This window comes from Papio anubis, unplaced genomic scaffold (genome assembly GCF_008728515.1).
Source record: "Papio anubis isolate 15944 unplaced genomic scaffold, Panubis1.0 scaffold106, whole genome shotgun sequence".
NCBI lineage: Eukaryota > Metazoa > Chordata > Mammalia > Primates > Cercopithecidae > Papio > Papio anubis.
In genome coordinates, this window is record NW_022159723.1 from 110891 (window position 1) to 126653 (window position 15763).

Sequence of the window (15763 nt, forward strand, 5' to 3'; positions counted from 1 at the left end):
CTTGTAAAGGTATCCTGCTTTATGTATTGTTAATGACAATGGTGGGGAAAATCATTTTGAATTATTGGTATAATTTTGAACCTAAAATATACAGTTGTATCTTTAATAATTTTTTCACCATGAGAGGATGTTTAATCTACTTTAAATTCACTCTAGCAGTAGGCACTTTGTTTAGATTTGAGTATAGTCTATTGTATAACTTGATATTTGTATATAAGTATCACTTTGTTTTATTTACAGGTATTAGGGGAATATTCCTACCTCTTAGATAAGGAAACGCCAGTGGAAGTTATAGCTAAGCTCTACAAGTTACTTATGAATGACTCTGTGTCTTCAGAAACAAAAACCTGGTTAATTGCTGCTGTGACCAAATTGACACCTCAGGCACACTCTTCTGATACAGTTGAGAGATTAATCCATGAATTTACCATATCTTTGGATACTTGTATGAGACAACATGCATTTGAATTAAAACATTTGCATGAGAATGTGGAACTTATGAAGAGCTTGCTTCCAGTTGACAGAAGTTGTGAAGACTTGGCGGTAAGACATTGGTGTTCCATCTTTTTAAAAATTGCGTTGTCATTAAATATAGAGTAATTCTTGCATTTGTGACATATCAGGAATATATCAAAATGTGGTTTCTGCAGCATTTAAGGTGAATGTTGGAGTTCTTTCTCACGTTAGTATGACGGAATCTGAGAGCTCCCAGCACTTTGGGAAGCTGAGGTGGGCGGATCACCTGAGATCAGGAGTTTGAGACTAGCCTGACCAACATGGGGAAACCCCATCTCTGCTAAAAATGCAGAATTAGCTGGGCATGGTGGTGCATGCCTGTAATCCCAGCTACTTGGGAGACTGAGGCAGGAGAATTGCTTGAACCTGGGAGGCAAAGGTTGCAGTGAGCAGAGATTGCACCATTGCACTCCAGCCTGGGCAACAAGAGTGAAACTGTATCTCAAAAAAAAAAAAAGATTCAACCTTAAAAAGGTCTTCACCAAAGCACATTATAGTCAAACTGACAAAAGTCAAAATTATAAAGAGAGATTTCTAAAAACAGCAAGAGAGAAGTATCAAGTCATACATATAAAAGTATCCCTATCAGACTAATAGTGGATATCTTAGCAGAAACCTTATTTTATAGGCAAGGAGAAAATGGGAAGATACACTCAAAGCATTGGGGAAAAAAACCCAGAAACTGCTAGACAAGTAAGTATACTATACACAGCATAAAGGAGAAATAAAGTCTTTCCCAGACGGGTAAAAACTGAGGGAATTCATCCCCACTAGACCAACCCTACAAGAAATGTTTGAGGGAGTCTTACATCTGGGAGTGAAAAGATAACTTCCAACATGAAAACACATGAAAGTATAAAACTCACTGGTAAGGCAGATACATAACTGAGAAAGAAAAAGGAATCAAATATTATCATCACACACACAAAATCCATAGAGGTAAACAGGGAAAAAGGAAGAAAGGAAAAAATGTATAAAACAGTCAACAAAATGACAGGAGTAAGTCCTCGACTATCCATAACAACCTTTAATGAAAACAATTTAAAGTCCCCAATTAAAATATATAGGCTGACTGAATAGATAACAAAACAAGATCCAGCTGTATGCTGCCTATAAGAAACTCACTCACCTGTAAAGATGAAGGGATGAATAAAAATAACCATGCAAACAGAAACCAAAAGCATGTAAGAGTAGCTAATGTTATATCAGACAAAATGGACTTGGAAAAAAATATAAAGGAGACAAGAAATGTCATTATGTAATGATGAAGGGATCAGTTCACCAAGGGCATATAACATTTGTAAATACATATGCACCCAACACTGAAGCAAATATATATAAAACAAATATTATTGAAGCTTAAGAGAGAGGTAGAACCCCATACAATCATAGTTGGAAACCTTGACACATCACTTTCAGATTAAGACACATCATCTAGACAGAAAAATCAACAAAGAAGCATCAAACTTAATTTGCATTCTAGACCAAATGGACCTAACAGATATTTACAGAACATTTTATTCAACAGCTGCAGAATACACATTCTTCTCAACACATGGAACATTCTCCAGGACAGACCATATGTTAGGCCACAAAAAAGTCTCAACAATTTGAAAAAATTCAAATCATAGCAAGTATTTTCTCAAGCTGCATATAATAAAACTAGAAATCAATAATAAGAGGTACTTTGGAAACTGAACAAATATATGAAAATCAAAACAATGTATTTCTGAGTGACGATTAGGTCAGTGAAGAAATAAGGAAATAAAAACATTTCTTGAATCTAATAAAAATGGAAATTCAAACACAACTTACCAAAACCTATGTAGTATGGCAAAAACAGTGCTAAGAGGGAAGTTTATAGCAATAAACACATGTATCACAAAAGTAGAAGGATTTCAAACAAACAGCCTTATAATGCACCTCAAGGGACTAGAAAGGAAGAAGAAACCAAAGTCAACATTAGTAGAAGGAAATAAATAGTAAAGATCAGAGCAGAAATAAAGAAACTGGAAACTTAAAAAAGATACAAAAAAAAAATCAATGAGATAAAAAGTTGGTTATTTTGAACAATAAAATTGATAAACTGCTGACTACACTAATCAAGAAAGAGAGAAGATTCAAATAAGTAAAACCAGAAACAAAAAAGTAGCCATTGCAATGGCTACCACAGAAATACAAATGATTATTAGAGATGATTATAAACAACTATACACTAACAAACTGGAAAACCTGATGGAAACAAATAAATTCCTGGACACATCTACCATGATTGCACGAGGAAGAAATAGAAAACCTGAATGAATAGTGACATTGAATCAGTAATAGTAAGTCTCCCAACAGAGAAAAGCTTACGAGATGACTTTACAAGTGAATTCTAGCAAATTTATAAAGAAGAACTAGCACCAACTGTTCTTAAACTAGTCCAAAAAAATTGAAGAAGAGGACATTCTTCCTAACTCGTTTTATGTGGCCAGCATTACCCTGATACCAAAACTAGACAAGGACACAACAACAACAACAACAAACTATAAGCCAATATCCCAGATGAACATAGGAGCAAAAATTCTCAACAAAATACTGGAAAACTGAATCCAATAACACATCAAAAAGATAATACACTATGATCAAGTGGAATTTTCCCAGAAATGCAAGGATGGTTCAGCATACACAAATCAATAAATGTGATATTCATATCAACAGAATGAAGGACAAAAACCATATGATCATCTCAATAGATGCAGAGAATTCATTTGGTAGAATCCAACATCCCATCATGATAAAAACTCACAGGAAATTAAGCATAGAAAAAGCATACTTAACATCATAAAGCCCATATATGACAAACCCAAAGCCCATATCACAATGAATAAGGAAAAACTGAAGGCACTTCCTCTAAGAATTGGAAAAAGGCAAGGATGCCCACTTTCATCACTCCTATTCAACATAGTACTAGAAGACCTAGCCAGAGCAATCAGGCAAAAGAAAGAAAGAAAGGGATCTAAATTGGAAAAGAGGAAGTCAAATTGTCCCTTTTTGCAGATGACATGATCTTACATATACAAAAACCTAAAGACTCCAACATAAAGTTCTTAGAACCGATAAAAGAATTCAGTAAAGATTCAGGATACAAAATCAACATACAAAAATCAGTAGCATTTCTATACACCAATGACAAACTAGCTGGAAAAAAAAAAAGTAATGCCATTTACAACAGCTACAAAAAAAAAAAAAAATACAATACTTGGAATAAATTTAACCAGGGAGGTGGAAGACCTGTACAAGGAAAACCTCAAAACGCTGATAAAAGAAACTGAAGAGGATAGAAACAAATGGAAATACATCTCTTGCTCATGGATCACATGAATATTGTTAAAATGCCCATATTACTCAAAGCAATCTACAGATTCAGTATACTATCAAAATACCAATGACAATCTTCAGAAATAGAAAAAACAACCCTAAAATTTGTAGAGAACCACGAGACTCTGAATAGCCAATACAATATTAAGCAAAAATAACAAAGCTGGAGGCATCACACTACCCAATTTCAAAATACACTACAAAGCTGTAGTAACCAAAACAACATGGTATTAGTATGAAAAAAAGACATACAAACCAATGGAACAGAGAGAACCCAGAAAAAAAATTCGTGTATTTATGACTAACTGATTTTCAGTCAAAGTGCCAAGAATATATACTGGGGAAATGACAGCCTCTTCAATAAATAGTGTTGAAAAGCCTTGATATCAGCATGCGGAATAATGAAACGAGATCCCTGTCTTTCACCATATAAAAAAATCAACTCAATGAATTAAATAATGTAAGATCCAAAACTATAAAACTACTAGAAGAAAACTTACAGGAAATGCTTTAGGACATTGGTTGAGGCAAAGATTTGTGGCTAAGACTTCAAAAGCACAGGCGAAAAAGGCAAAAATGGCAAATGGGACTGTATTAAGGTCAAAAGCTTATGCACAGCAAATGATACAATCAATAGAGTGAAGAAACAATCTGTAGACTAGGAAAAAATATTTACAAACAAGGGACTAATATCCAGAATATATAAGGAACTCAATTCAACAGCCAAAAAAGAAAAAAAAAAATCCCTTTTAAAGGTGGGCAAAGGTCATCAACAGACATTTCATGGCCAACAGGTAAACAAAAAGATGCTAAACATCACAAATCATCAGGGAGATGTAAATCAAAACCACCATATTATCTTATTTCAGTTATAATGCCTATTATCAAGGAGACAAAAAATAACAAATGTTGCCAAGGATGCAGAAAAAAGGAAACTCATGCACTGTTAGTAGGAATGTAAGTTAAGATAGCCATTATGGAAAATAGTATGGAGAGTTTTCAAAAAAAAATTGAACTACCATAAAACCCAGCAATCCCACCCCTGAGTATTTATCCAATGGAAAGTAAATCATTATTTTAAAGGTATACCTGCACCCCCATGTTCACTGCAGTACTATTCACAATAGCCAAAATATGGAATCAACCTAAGTGTCTGCCAATGGACACATGGATAAAGAAAATGTGGTATGTATACACAACGGAATATTATTCAGCTAAGTAATATCCTAACAACATAGATGGGACTTATTTCACTATGAAGTAAAATAAGCATGGCACAGAAAGTCAAATATTACATGTTTTTATGCACAGGTGGAAGTTAAACATGTGCATCTTGGAGGTAGAGAATAAAGAAGCTCAGAAGGGTCGGGGGACAGGGAAGAAGAATGGTTGGTTAATGGTTAGTAAAACACTTAGATAAGAAGAGTAAGTTCTAGGGTTTGATAGCACAGTAGGGTGACTATAGTTAGTAATAATTGTGTATTATTTGTATGTTTCAAAATAAAGAGAAGATTTGAAATGTTCCCAACACAAATGATAAATGTTAGAGGTGATGGATATCCTAAATACTGATTTACGTATTACACATTCTATGCATGTATCAAAGTATCATATGTACGCCAGATATGTATGTCTTAAAATCGACAAATAAGAGAAATTCCTGAATTATTCTATATTAAGAGACTGTCACAGGATATAAATATCTTCACTGCAGTCTCCAAAAGAGATACTCTTCTTCCTATTTAGAATCAGTACTGGATTCAACCTGGCCAGGTTGAATCTCTTTGAGGCTCTTTTGAGCTTCCTGCATATGGATGTCTCTATCTCTTGCAAGACTTGGGAAGTCTTTAGCTATTATTTTTCAATTAGGTTTTCTGTGCCTTAGCCCATTTTGTCTTTAAACTCTCAAAATCCAAATATTTGTTTGCTTTATGTTGTCCCATATGTCACATATGCTTTCTTTATTCTGTTTCATTTATTTATTTTTGTCTGGTTTATTTCAAAGACATGTCTTCAAATTTGGAGATCCTCCCTTCTCAATCTAGTCTATTGTTGAAGCTCTTGGTTATACTTTTTATTTCATTCATTGAATTCTTCAGTTCTAGGAGTTCTGTTTGTTTCTTAGAATTTTTGATGTCTACCTCTTTGTTGAATTTCTCATTCAGATCATGAATTGTTTTCTTGATTTATTTTTGTTTTGTTTTTCTGTGTTCTCTTGTATCTTTTGAGTTTCCTTAAGGTCATTATTTTTATTTTTTTTCCAAGCATTTTATAGATTTCCTTTTTTTGGGATCTGCCACTGGAGAGTTACTGTGTTCCTTTGAAGGTGTTATGTTTCTTTGCCTTATTTTTCTTGTGTCCTCACATTGACATATGTGTATCTGGCATCATAGCAGGTGGTTCTAAGTTTATGGATTCTCTTTAGTAGGGAAAGACCTCTCCCTATAGATGTGTCTGTGGTATTGGTTAACAAGGTGCTTGGGCTTTGATTCTGGATGGGCACAGTAGTATAGTTTCCAAATGATTTCTTCAACTATAATTATAATCAGTGATATCTGTGAGTTCCTCAATGGTGATATGGTTTGGATCTCCTGCCCAAATCTCACGTTGAATTGTAATCCCCAGTGTTGGAGTTAGGGCCTGGTGGGAGTTGTTTGGGTCATGAAGGCAGATACCTCATGGCTTGGTGCTATCCTCTTGATAGAGAGTGAGTTCTTGAGAGATCTGGTTATTGTAAAGTATAGCACCTCACACACACACACACACACACACACACACACACCCCGGACTCTCCCTTTGGCTCCTGCTTTCACCATGTGATGTGCTTGCTTTTGCTTTACCCTCCTCCATAAGTAAAAGCTTCCTGAGGCCTTACAGGAAGCTGAACAGATGCCAGTATCATGCTTCTTGCACAGCCTGCAGATCCATGAGCCAATGAAACCTTTTCTTTCTTCTTTTTTTTTTTTTTAAATAAATTACCCAGTCTCAAGTGTTTCTTTATAGCAGTGCAAGAACGGACTAATAGAATGACTTAGGCTGTGGTTGTTAGTGGAGGCTGTAGAAAGGCTTTGTTGAGGATAGAACATTAGGTGAATTGATCCTTGTGTACCACTGATAGCAGTGGTTGGCTGGGCATACTGGTTGTTAGATCCCTGGGCAGTGTGTATGAGTCCTGGCAGTGGCAGGATTGGGTGTGCCAGTCCTTGGGCCTCCAGAGGTGGCATGCACACATGCCGGTGGTGGCAACAGTGGGGTGCACACAAATTGATTTTTAGTAGCGATTCATGAATTGGGCAATATCTCATTAGCATTATTCCACACTTCCTCCTTGATTTGTATTAGCGTACTGGTTTATTATAAACTATATTGCAGAGGATACAGAGGTAGGAGGTGCATAGGGCAAGCTATGGAGGAAGGTTCTCAGAGCTTTTATACTCCCCGTGGCCATGCCACTTTTCAGGAACCTCCACATGTTTGGCTATCTTCTTTTAATCTCCTTTGAAATTCTGTGTCATTTTATTCCTCCTCTATTTGAGAATCCAAAAAAAGTGGTTTTCCCTTTTATTTTGTCTATCTATGTGTTAAAATCTTTACCATTTTGGAGCCTGATCACCCACCTTTTAGTTTCCCACCTACTTTTTGCCACCACCCCTTTTAACCTAAAGTTCTCACTTAATACTCACTCTCTTTATTTCATATCATGATCTCCCTCAGGTGTAAATTAGAAAACTTTCTTTTTTTTTTTTTTTGAGATGGGGTCTTTCTCTGCCACCCAGGCTGGAGTACAGTGGCGTGATCTCGGCTGACTGCAACCTCTGCCTCCCGGGTTCAAGTGATTCTTCTGCCTCAGCCTCCCGAGTAGCTGGGACTGCAGGTGCGCGCCACCATGCCTGGCTAATTTTTTCTGTAATTTTAGTAGAGACAGGGTGGCACCATATTGGCCAGGCTGGTCTCGAACTCCTGACCTAGTGATCCACCCACCTTGGCCTCCCAAAGTGCTGGAATTACAGATGTGAGCCACTGTGCCTGGTCTAGAAAACTTTCAAAGGTAATTAGAATTATTCAAATTAGTTGAGAAAGAGAAAAAAGGGTAATATTTCCACTAATTTTGACTCAGATTTTCATGGCTTGTATTCATTTTGAACATTTCTTCATTAGTTCTTTCAGTAGTTCCTCAAGGGCAGAGGCCTTGCTTTAGTATTTGGTGGGCATTCCAGAGATGTTTATTGAAATGATGAATGAATATGCTACACATAGTATTATACTAGGGAGTAACTACACTTCCCTTTTCCTCCAATAAAAGATAATGATGTTGACATAGCCTCATCTCAAGAATCTTTTTTTTTTTTTGAGATGAAGTTTCACTCTTGTCACCCAGGCTGGAATGCAATGGCATGATCTCGGCTCACTGCAACTTCCTCCTCCCAGGTTCAAGTGGTTCTCCTGTCTCAGCCGCCCAAGTAGCTGGGATTATAGGCATCCACCACCACGCCTGGCTCATTTTTGTATTTTAGTAGAGACAGGGTTTCACCATGTTGGTCAGGCTGGTCTCGAACTCCTGACCTCAGGTGATCCGCCCACCTCAGCCACCCAGAGTGCTGGGATTACAGGCGTGAGCCACCACGCGCAGCCTAAGAATCTTATTCAAGCAAAACCTTTCCAGATTCAGAGAGTGAGGTGCCATTTTTATGTTTGATAATTATTTGCTATTCTAAATTATCTGAGCTATTTGTATATACTTGGCTAAATCAGGAGAGGCAAACTTTGCTTTCTGAGGTCATCACTGCTCTCTCCACTTGTTTATCGTTTTTGTTCATCTCCTTCTTTTCTCCTTTCCCTGTCATTCTTTCTTCATCTCTTATTTATTCATTAAAAATTATTCTCCTAACACTTTTTCTGGTGAAATTAAGTCATTTTCCATAGGTTTGTGAAAAATAATTTTCAGTTATATTAGGATATTTAAATCAAAGGCACTGTGGGAGGCTGAATAATGGCCCTTGCAAAGATGTCCATGTCTTAATCTCTGGAATTTGTGCTTGTCCTTAAACATTAAAGAGAACTTGGTAGATGTGATGAAATTAAATATTTTGTGATGGGGCAGTTATACTAGATTATGTAGCTAGGCATGATATAATCACAAGGATCCTTATAAAAGTGAAACAAGAGGTTACAGAGGAGAAGGCAAAGAAAAAACAAAAGCAGAGATTGGAATGATGTGGCCACAAGTCAAGGAATGCTGGCAGTCTCTAAAAGCTGGAAGAAACAAGAAACGGATTCCCCTGGTACATCCAGAAGGAAGCAGCCCTGCCAAAGCCTTGATTTTAGCCCCTGCAGCAGGAAACCACTACAGTTACCGTACCTCATAGTATATATGTCTGTTTCTTCTGGTGGGTTACAGTTCTGCTCAGAGTAGGAACTGTGTCTTCCTTTGTCTCAATTATAGAACCTAATAGGATGCTGTAACATATTTGATGCTCAAAAATATATTCTTCACTGCAGTGAAATTAATAGTAAGTGCAAATGATTTATATTGTTAGATTCCTAGGCAGGTGATCTGATTATAGATGTTTCGGAAAGCTAGAGAGTTGGGTAGCATTTTCATTCATTCATTCATTCATTCATTCATTCATTCATTCATTTTTTGAGATGGGGTCTTGTTCTGTCGCCCAGGCTGGAGTGCAGTGGCACAGTCTCGTCTCACTGCAACCTCTGCCTTCCAGGTTCAAGCAGTTCTGCTGCAGCCTACCGGGTGGTGGCTGTGCTGGGACTACAGGTGTGTGACCATACCCAGCTAATTTTTTTGTATTTTTAGTAGAGATGGGGTTTTGCCATGTTGGCAAGGCTGGTCTCAAACTCCTGGCCTCAAGTGATCTGCCCATTTTGGCCTCCCAAAGTGCTGGGATTATAGTCATGAGCCACTGTGCCTGGGTGAGGTAGCATTTTTAGAATTGAAGTTTTCATTTCTCATTTAGAATTTTTAAAAATATATATGGGCTAAAATTATTTATGTGACTGTATAATCTACTTAGGATAAATTTATTTAATTCCTAATTTTTGCTTAATTTTAATATAGGTAGATGCTTCTTTATCTTTTCTGGATGGTTTTGTGGCTGAAGGACTCAGTCAGGGTGCAGCGCCTTACAAACCTCACCATCAACGCCAGGAGGAAAAGCTTTCTCAGGAAAAAGGTAATTTTTCATGGATTTGTGTTAAGCTAGAGTGTAGGGATGTAATTTTTGATGTTATAGTCATGTAAGTAAATAAATAAAGATAATTACTTTCTATTATTCCTCTTTTAATGATTCACTTGTGATTTGTTTGCCCTGACTAGGTTTTCAGATACCCAGAGGAAAAAAAAGTTAGCCAAGAGATATTCCTGAAGGTATAGGCTGTCTATCCACAAATACCTAAGATATGGTAGTCATACTGGAATTTATTTATTTATTTTTTTGAGACAAGAGTCTTGCTCCGTCACCCAGGCTGCAGTGCAGTGGCACGATCTGGGCTCACTGCAACCTCTGCCTCCCAGGCTCAAGCGATTCTTGTGCCTTAGCCTCCCAAGTAGCTGGAATTACAGGTGGGTGCCACCACACCCAGCTAATTTTTGTATTTTTAGTAGAGATGGAGTTTCACCCTGTTGGTCAGGCTGGTTTCAAACTTCTGGCCTCAAGTGATTGTTGACCTCCCAGAGTGCTGGGATGACAGCTGTGAGCCACCGCAACTGGCCATTATACTGAAATTTTGAAGAACTTTTTTTGTTTTGAATAATATATTTATTAACATAAAGATCTTTATGGGAAACTTTTTTTTTTTTTTTTAAATTTAAACTTTTTAGTTCAAGGGTACAAGTGCATGTTTGTTACATAGGTAAACTTGTATCATGGGGGTTTATTGCTCAGCTTATTTCATCACCCAAGTATTAAGCCTAGTACCCATTAGTTTTCCTGATCCTCACCCTGCTCTCACCCTCCACCCTCTGAAAGGTCCCAGCATATGTTGTTTCCCTCTATGTGTCCATGTGTTTTCATCATGTAGCTCCCACTTTTACGTGAGAGCATGCAATATTTGGTTTTCTGTTCCTGCATTAATTTGCTAAGGATGGCCTCCAGCTCCATCCATGTCCCTGCAAAAGACATGATCTCATTCTTTTTTATGGCTATATGAAAGAACTTGAAGGTAGGAGTATCATGTTGTTCACTGTGCTGGTAGGCTGACACATATTAGTCTGAGCATATCTGTGGAAAGTTTTCAGAAAACAACCCTGGTTACTATGGACTAGTGAGTTTCATTTTTATTTTGAGCGGTCTTATATTTATTTATTTTTAAATTTTATTTTCTTAATTGACAAATATAAATATTCATGGGGAATATAGTAATGTTTCAATCCATGTATAGTGTTCAGATAATAGTAATTAGCATATCCATCATCTCAAACATGTATCATTTCTTTGTGTTGGGAACATTCAATATATTTCTTCTAGTTTTTGAGACTATGTAATACTTTATTGTTAAACTATAGTAATTCTGTAGTGGTGTAGAACACTAGAACTTATTTCTTCTATCTAGCTGTAATTTTTTATCCTTTACCTTATTCTTCCCTTTCCCCCTACCCTTCCTAGCCCCTAGTATACTGTATTCTAATTTTTACTTCTATGAGATCAACTTTCTTTAGTTTCCACATATGAGAGAGAACATGTGGTGTTTAACTTTCTGTTCCTGACTTATTTCACTTAATATAATGTCCTTCGGTTTCATCCATGTTGCCATGAATGACAGGATTTCATTTGTTTTTATGACTGAATAGTATTTCACTTTGTATATATACTACATCATTTTCTTTATCCATTCATCTGTTGTTGGACACCTAGGCTGATTCCATATTAGGTTGATTCCATATCTTGGCTACTTTGAATAGCGCTCTGCAATAAACGTTGAAGTGCTAGATAATTCGTTCAATGCTGAGAGTGCAGTGTTTTGAAGCCCCCAACTATTACTGAATCAGGGTCTTTCTCTTCTTTAGGTCTAATATTTGCTTTATATATTTGGATGCTCTGGTGTCAGGTACATATATATTTTAATTGTTACATTCTTTTTATGAATTGATCCCTTTATTGTACAGTGTCTTTCTTTGTCTCCCTTTACAGCTTTTAACTTAAAATCTGTTTTGTTTGTTACTAGTATAGTGACTTCTGCTCACTTTTGGTTTTTGTTTGTTGGAATATCTTTTTCCAACCACCCACTTTCAGTCTGTGTGTCTTTAGAAGTAAGGTGAGTTTCTTGTAGGCATTGTATTGTTGAGTCTTGTTTTTTTAAAACCCAGGCAGTGATTCTATGTCTTTTAAGTGGGGGAATTTGATCCATTTACTTTCAAGGTTATTATTGATGGGTGAGGATTTGCTGCTATCATATTATTGATTGTTTTCTGGGTATTTTACATATGCTTTGTTCCTTACTTGCTCTCTTATTATTTTTGCAGTTGGGTGGTTTTCTTCAGTGACAAAGTTTGATTCCTTTCTTTTTCTTATTTGTGTATCAGTTCTACCAGTGAGTTTCATAGTTTTGAATGTTTTCATAATGGTAGTTATTGTCTTTTCACTTCCAGACTCCCTTGAGCTTATCATGTAAGGGGTGGCCTACTGCTAATGAATTTCTTGGTTTTGGTTGTCTGCGAAAGATCTTATTTCCCCTTTATTTCTGAAAGATAGCTTTGCTGGGTACGATATTCATGCTGTTTTTTCTTTTTCTTTTTTCTTTTAGTACTTTGAATATATCATCCCGTTTTCTCCTGGCCTCTAAGGTTTCTGCTGAGAAATCCAGCTGTTAGTCTAATGGGGATTCCCTTATATGTGACTTGAAGCTTTTCTCTTGCTGCTTTCAGAATTCTTTGTCTTTGACTTTTGACAATTTGACTAAAATGTGCCTCAAAAAGGACCTGCTTGGGGTTGAATCTATTTGGGATTCTTTGAGCTTCCTGGACTAGGATGTTCTCTCTTCCAAGACTTGGAAAGTTTCCTGCTATTATTTCATTAATTATTTTCTTCACATTTTCCCTTCTCTTCTCCTTCTGAAATGCCCATAATACAACATTTATTTGCTTAATGGTGTCCCATAAATCCTGTAGGCTTTCTTAATTTTTTTTAAATTCTTTTTTCTTTTCTTTTTGTCTTCCTGTGTTATTTCAAAAGACCTGTCTTCAACTTCAGAAATTATTTTTTCTGCTTTCTAATGTGTTGTTGAAACTCTTGCATATGTATTTTATTTCATTTATTGAATTCTTCAGCTCTAGGATTTCTGTTTGGTTCTTTTTTGTGATATCTGTCTCTTTGTTGAATTTCTTGTTCAAATAATGTATAATTTTCCTGATTTCATTGAATTATCTGTCCGTATTCTTTTGTATCTCACTGAGTTTCCTTAATATTGTTATTTTAAATCCCTTTTCTGGAATTTCATATTTCCTTATGATTGAGGGTCTGTTACTAGAAATTTATTATTTTCCTTTGGTGGTGACATGTTTCTTTTTTCATGGTTGATTTGTTCCTTTATGTTGATTTGTATGAATCTGGTGGAAAGTGTTGACTCAAGCTTTATGTAGTAGAGTTTTGAAGGGAAAGACTTATTTGTATAAATGGGTTTTGGAGTATAAGTTCAGTAGGGTACTAAGGTCTTATGGTGGACATGTAGTGTCGCCTTCATGTAGTTTCTTTCTTTTCTTTCTTTCTTTCTTTCTTTTTTTTTTGAGACAAGAGTTCGGCTTGCAGTCTCGGCTGGAGTGCAGTGGCCGGATCTCAGCTCACCGTAGCTCCAGCCCCAGGTTTTCCATTTATTCTCCCGTCTTCCCAGCCTCCCGAGTAGCTGGACTACAGGCGCCCGCCCCATCTCGGCCTTCGGCTAGTTTTGTATTTTTAGTAGAGACGGAGTTTCACGGTTCGCCAGGATGGTCTCGATTCTCCTGATCTCGCGGATCCACAGGATCCGCCTGTCGGCCTCCCAAAGTGCTGGGATTACAGGTTTGAGCCACCGCGGTTCGCCTCTTTCTTTTCTTTTTTCTTTTGAGACAGAATCTTGCTCTGTCACCTAGGCTGGAGTACAGTGGCATGATCTCTGCTCACTTCAACCTCTGCCTCCCAGGTTCAAGCAATTCTCCCATCTCAGCTTCCCGAGTAGCTGGGACTACAGGCACACGCCACCATGCCTGGCTAATTTTTGTATTTGTAGTAGAGACAGGGTTTCACCATGTTGGTCAGGCTGGTCTCAAGCTCCTGACCTCTCAGGTGATCCACCTGCCTCAGCCTCCGAAGGTGCTGGGATTACAGGTGTCAGCCACTGTGCCTGGCCATGTAGTTTCTTTAGCTGTAATCTGCTCTAGCGGTATTCGTGAGTTTCTCAGTGGCCCAGGCTGAGTTTGTGGTGATGGTGGTGTGGCTTTGCCAAGGGCAGGCTTCCCAGGCTGTTTTCAAGTCATGGATATGTGCATGTACACAGTGAGTCAACCAACTTGGGTTCTGGCTTACTGAGGTTGGGGCCATGGAGCTGTTACCCTGACTGGGAAGCATGGGCATGTAGTTGCCTAGCCAGCCTGGGGACACGTCTGCCAAGAGTAGCCTAAGGGGCTCTTTCTTAGGCTTGTGATGTGGGTGCAAGGCTGTTTGGCCGGCCTTGGAGATGGGGGGCATGTCTTCTGAGGGTAGCCCTATGGGGATGTTTCTCTCACACAGGACATAGCTGCATGGCTGTGAGTAGTCTAATATTTCTTAAGTGTATTAGAATTCTTCATTCAACAAAATATCTGATGATTTAAGTTAGAAACAGTTAATAAAGGAAAGAGTAACTTTGTACTTAAGAAATGCAGCCTGTTAGGAAAATACATCTGTCTTGATTTTGGTAAAGGGGAAATCATTGAGTTATTTGGATGGTAGAAGGGAAGTATGCATATGAATAAAGGGAGATCAGTGAATAAATATATTATCTGTTTATGAGTTCAGAATGTCAATACTGAAAAATTCAGTGCTGAAAGGTTTTTCTTTTTTTTTCCTATTTGTCCTTTAATGATTTTGTTGAGTACTTACTCTCCAGGCTGTGTGCTAGGCATATTGAGTTAAGACAACAACTAAACTGTTGATCCTAGAAAGAGACCAAAAAGTTATGAACATTATTAATAGGCTTGTGTTCTCTTTCTCCAGAAGCATTTGCTCTTTTTTGCCTTTTATCTTTTTAAATTTTTTTGTTATTTTATTTTTTTGTGGTTAAGAACCTTAACTGGAGGTCTCCCCTCTTAGCGAATTTTTAAGTGTATAATATGTTATGATTGACTATAGATACAATGTTGTATAGCAGATCTCTAGCACTTATTCATCTTGTTTAACTAAAACTTCATGCCCATTGATTGGTAAGTCCCCATTTCTCTCTCCCCTTAGCCTCTGGCAGCCACCATTCCATTCCTCAATTCTATGAATTTGACTTTTAGGTACCTTATAAAAGTAGACCCATGCAATATTTTTCTGTGCCTTACTTATTTCACTTAGCATAATATTCTTAGGTTTCATCCCTGTTGTTTTATGGTGCAGAATTCCGTTGTATATGTGTATGACATCTTCTTTATCCATTCACCTACTGATGAACATTTAAGTTGTTTTCACATCTTGGCTATTGTGAATAGTGCTGCAGTGAACATGGGAGTGCTTTATTTGGGATAAATACCCATCCAGAAGTGAGATTGTTGGAGCATATAGTAGTTGTATTTTTATTTATTTATTTATTTAGAGACAGAATCTTGCTCTATCACCTAGGCTGGAGTGCAGTGGTGCAGTCTCAGTTCACTGCAACCTCTGCCTCCTGGGTTCAAGCGATTCTCCTGCCTCAGCATCCTGGGTAGCTGGGACTACAA

General features: G+C 37.3%; 1 protein-coding gene across 1 annotated transcript in view; it reads left to right on the top strand.

Annotated features, from left to right (window-relative positions):
- The window catches only part of AP4E1 (adaptor related protein complex 4 subunit epsilon 1), an 88526-nt gene that overhangs the window by 46290 nt on the left and 26473 nt on the right, over window positions 1-15763 (top strand). Inside the window, exons 14-15 of the mRNA XM_003900931.4 lie at window positions 241-543; window positions 9953-10067. Of these exons, the coding sequence (XP_003900980.2) occupies window positions 241-543; window positions 9953-10067 (418 nt within the window). The remainder of the gene's footprint in view (window positions 1-240; window positions 544-9952; window positions 10068-15763) is intronic.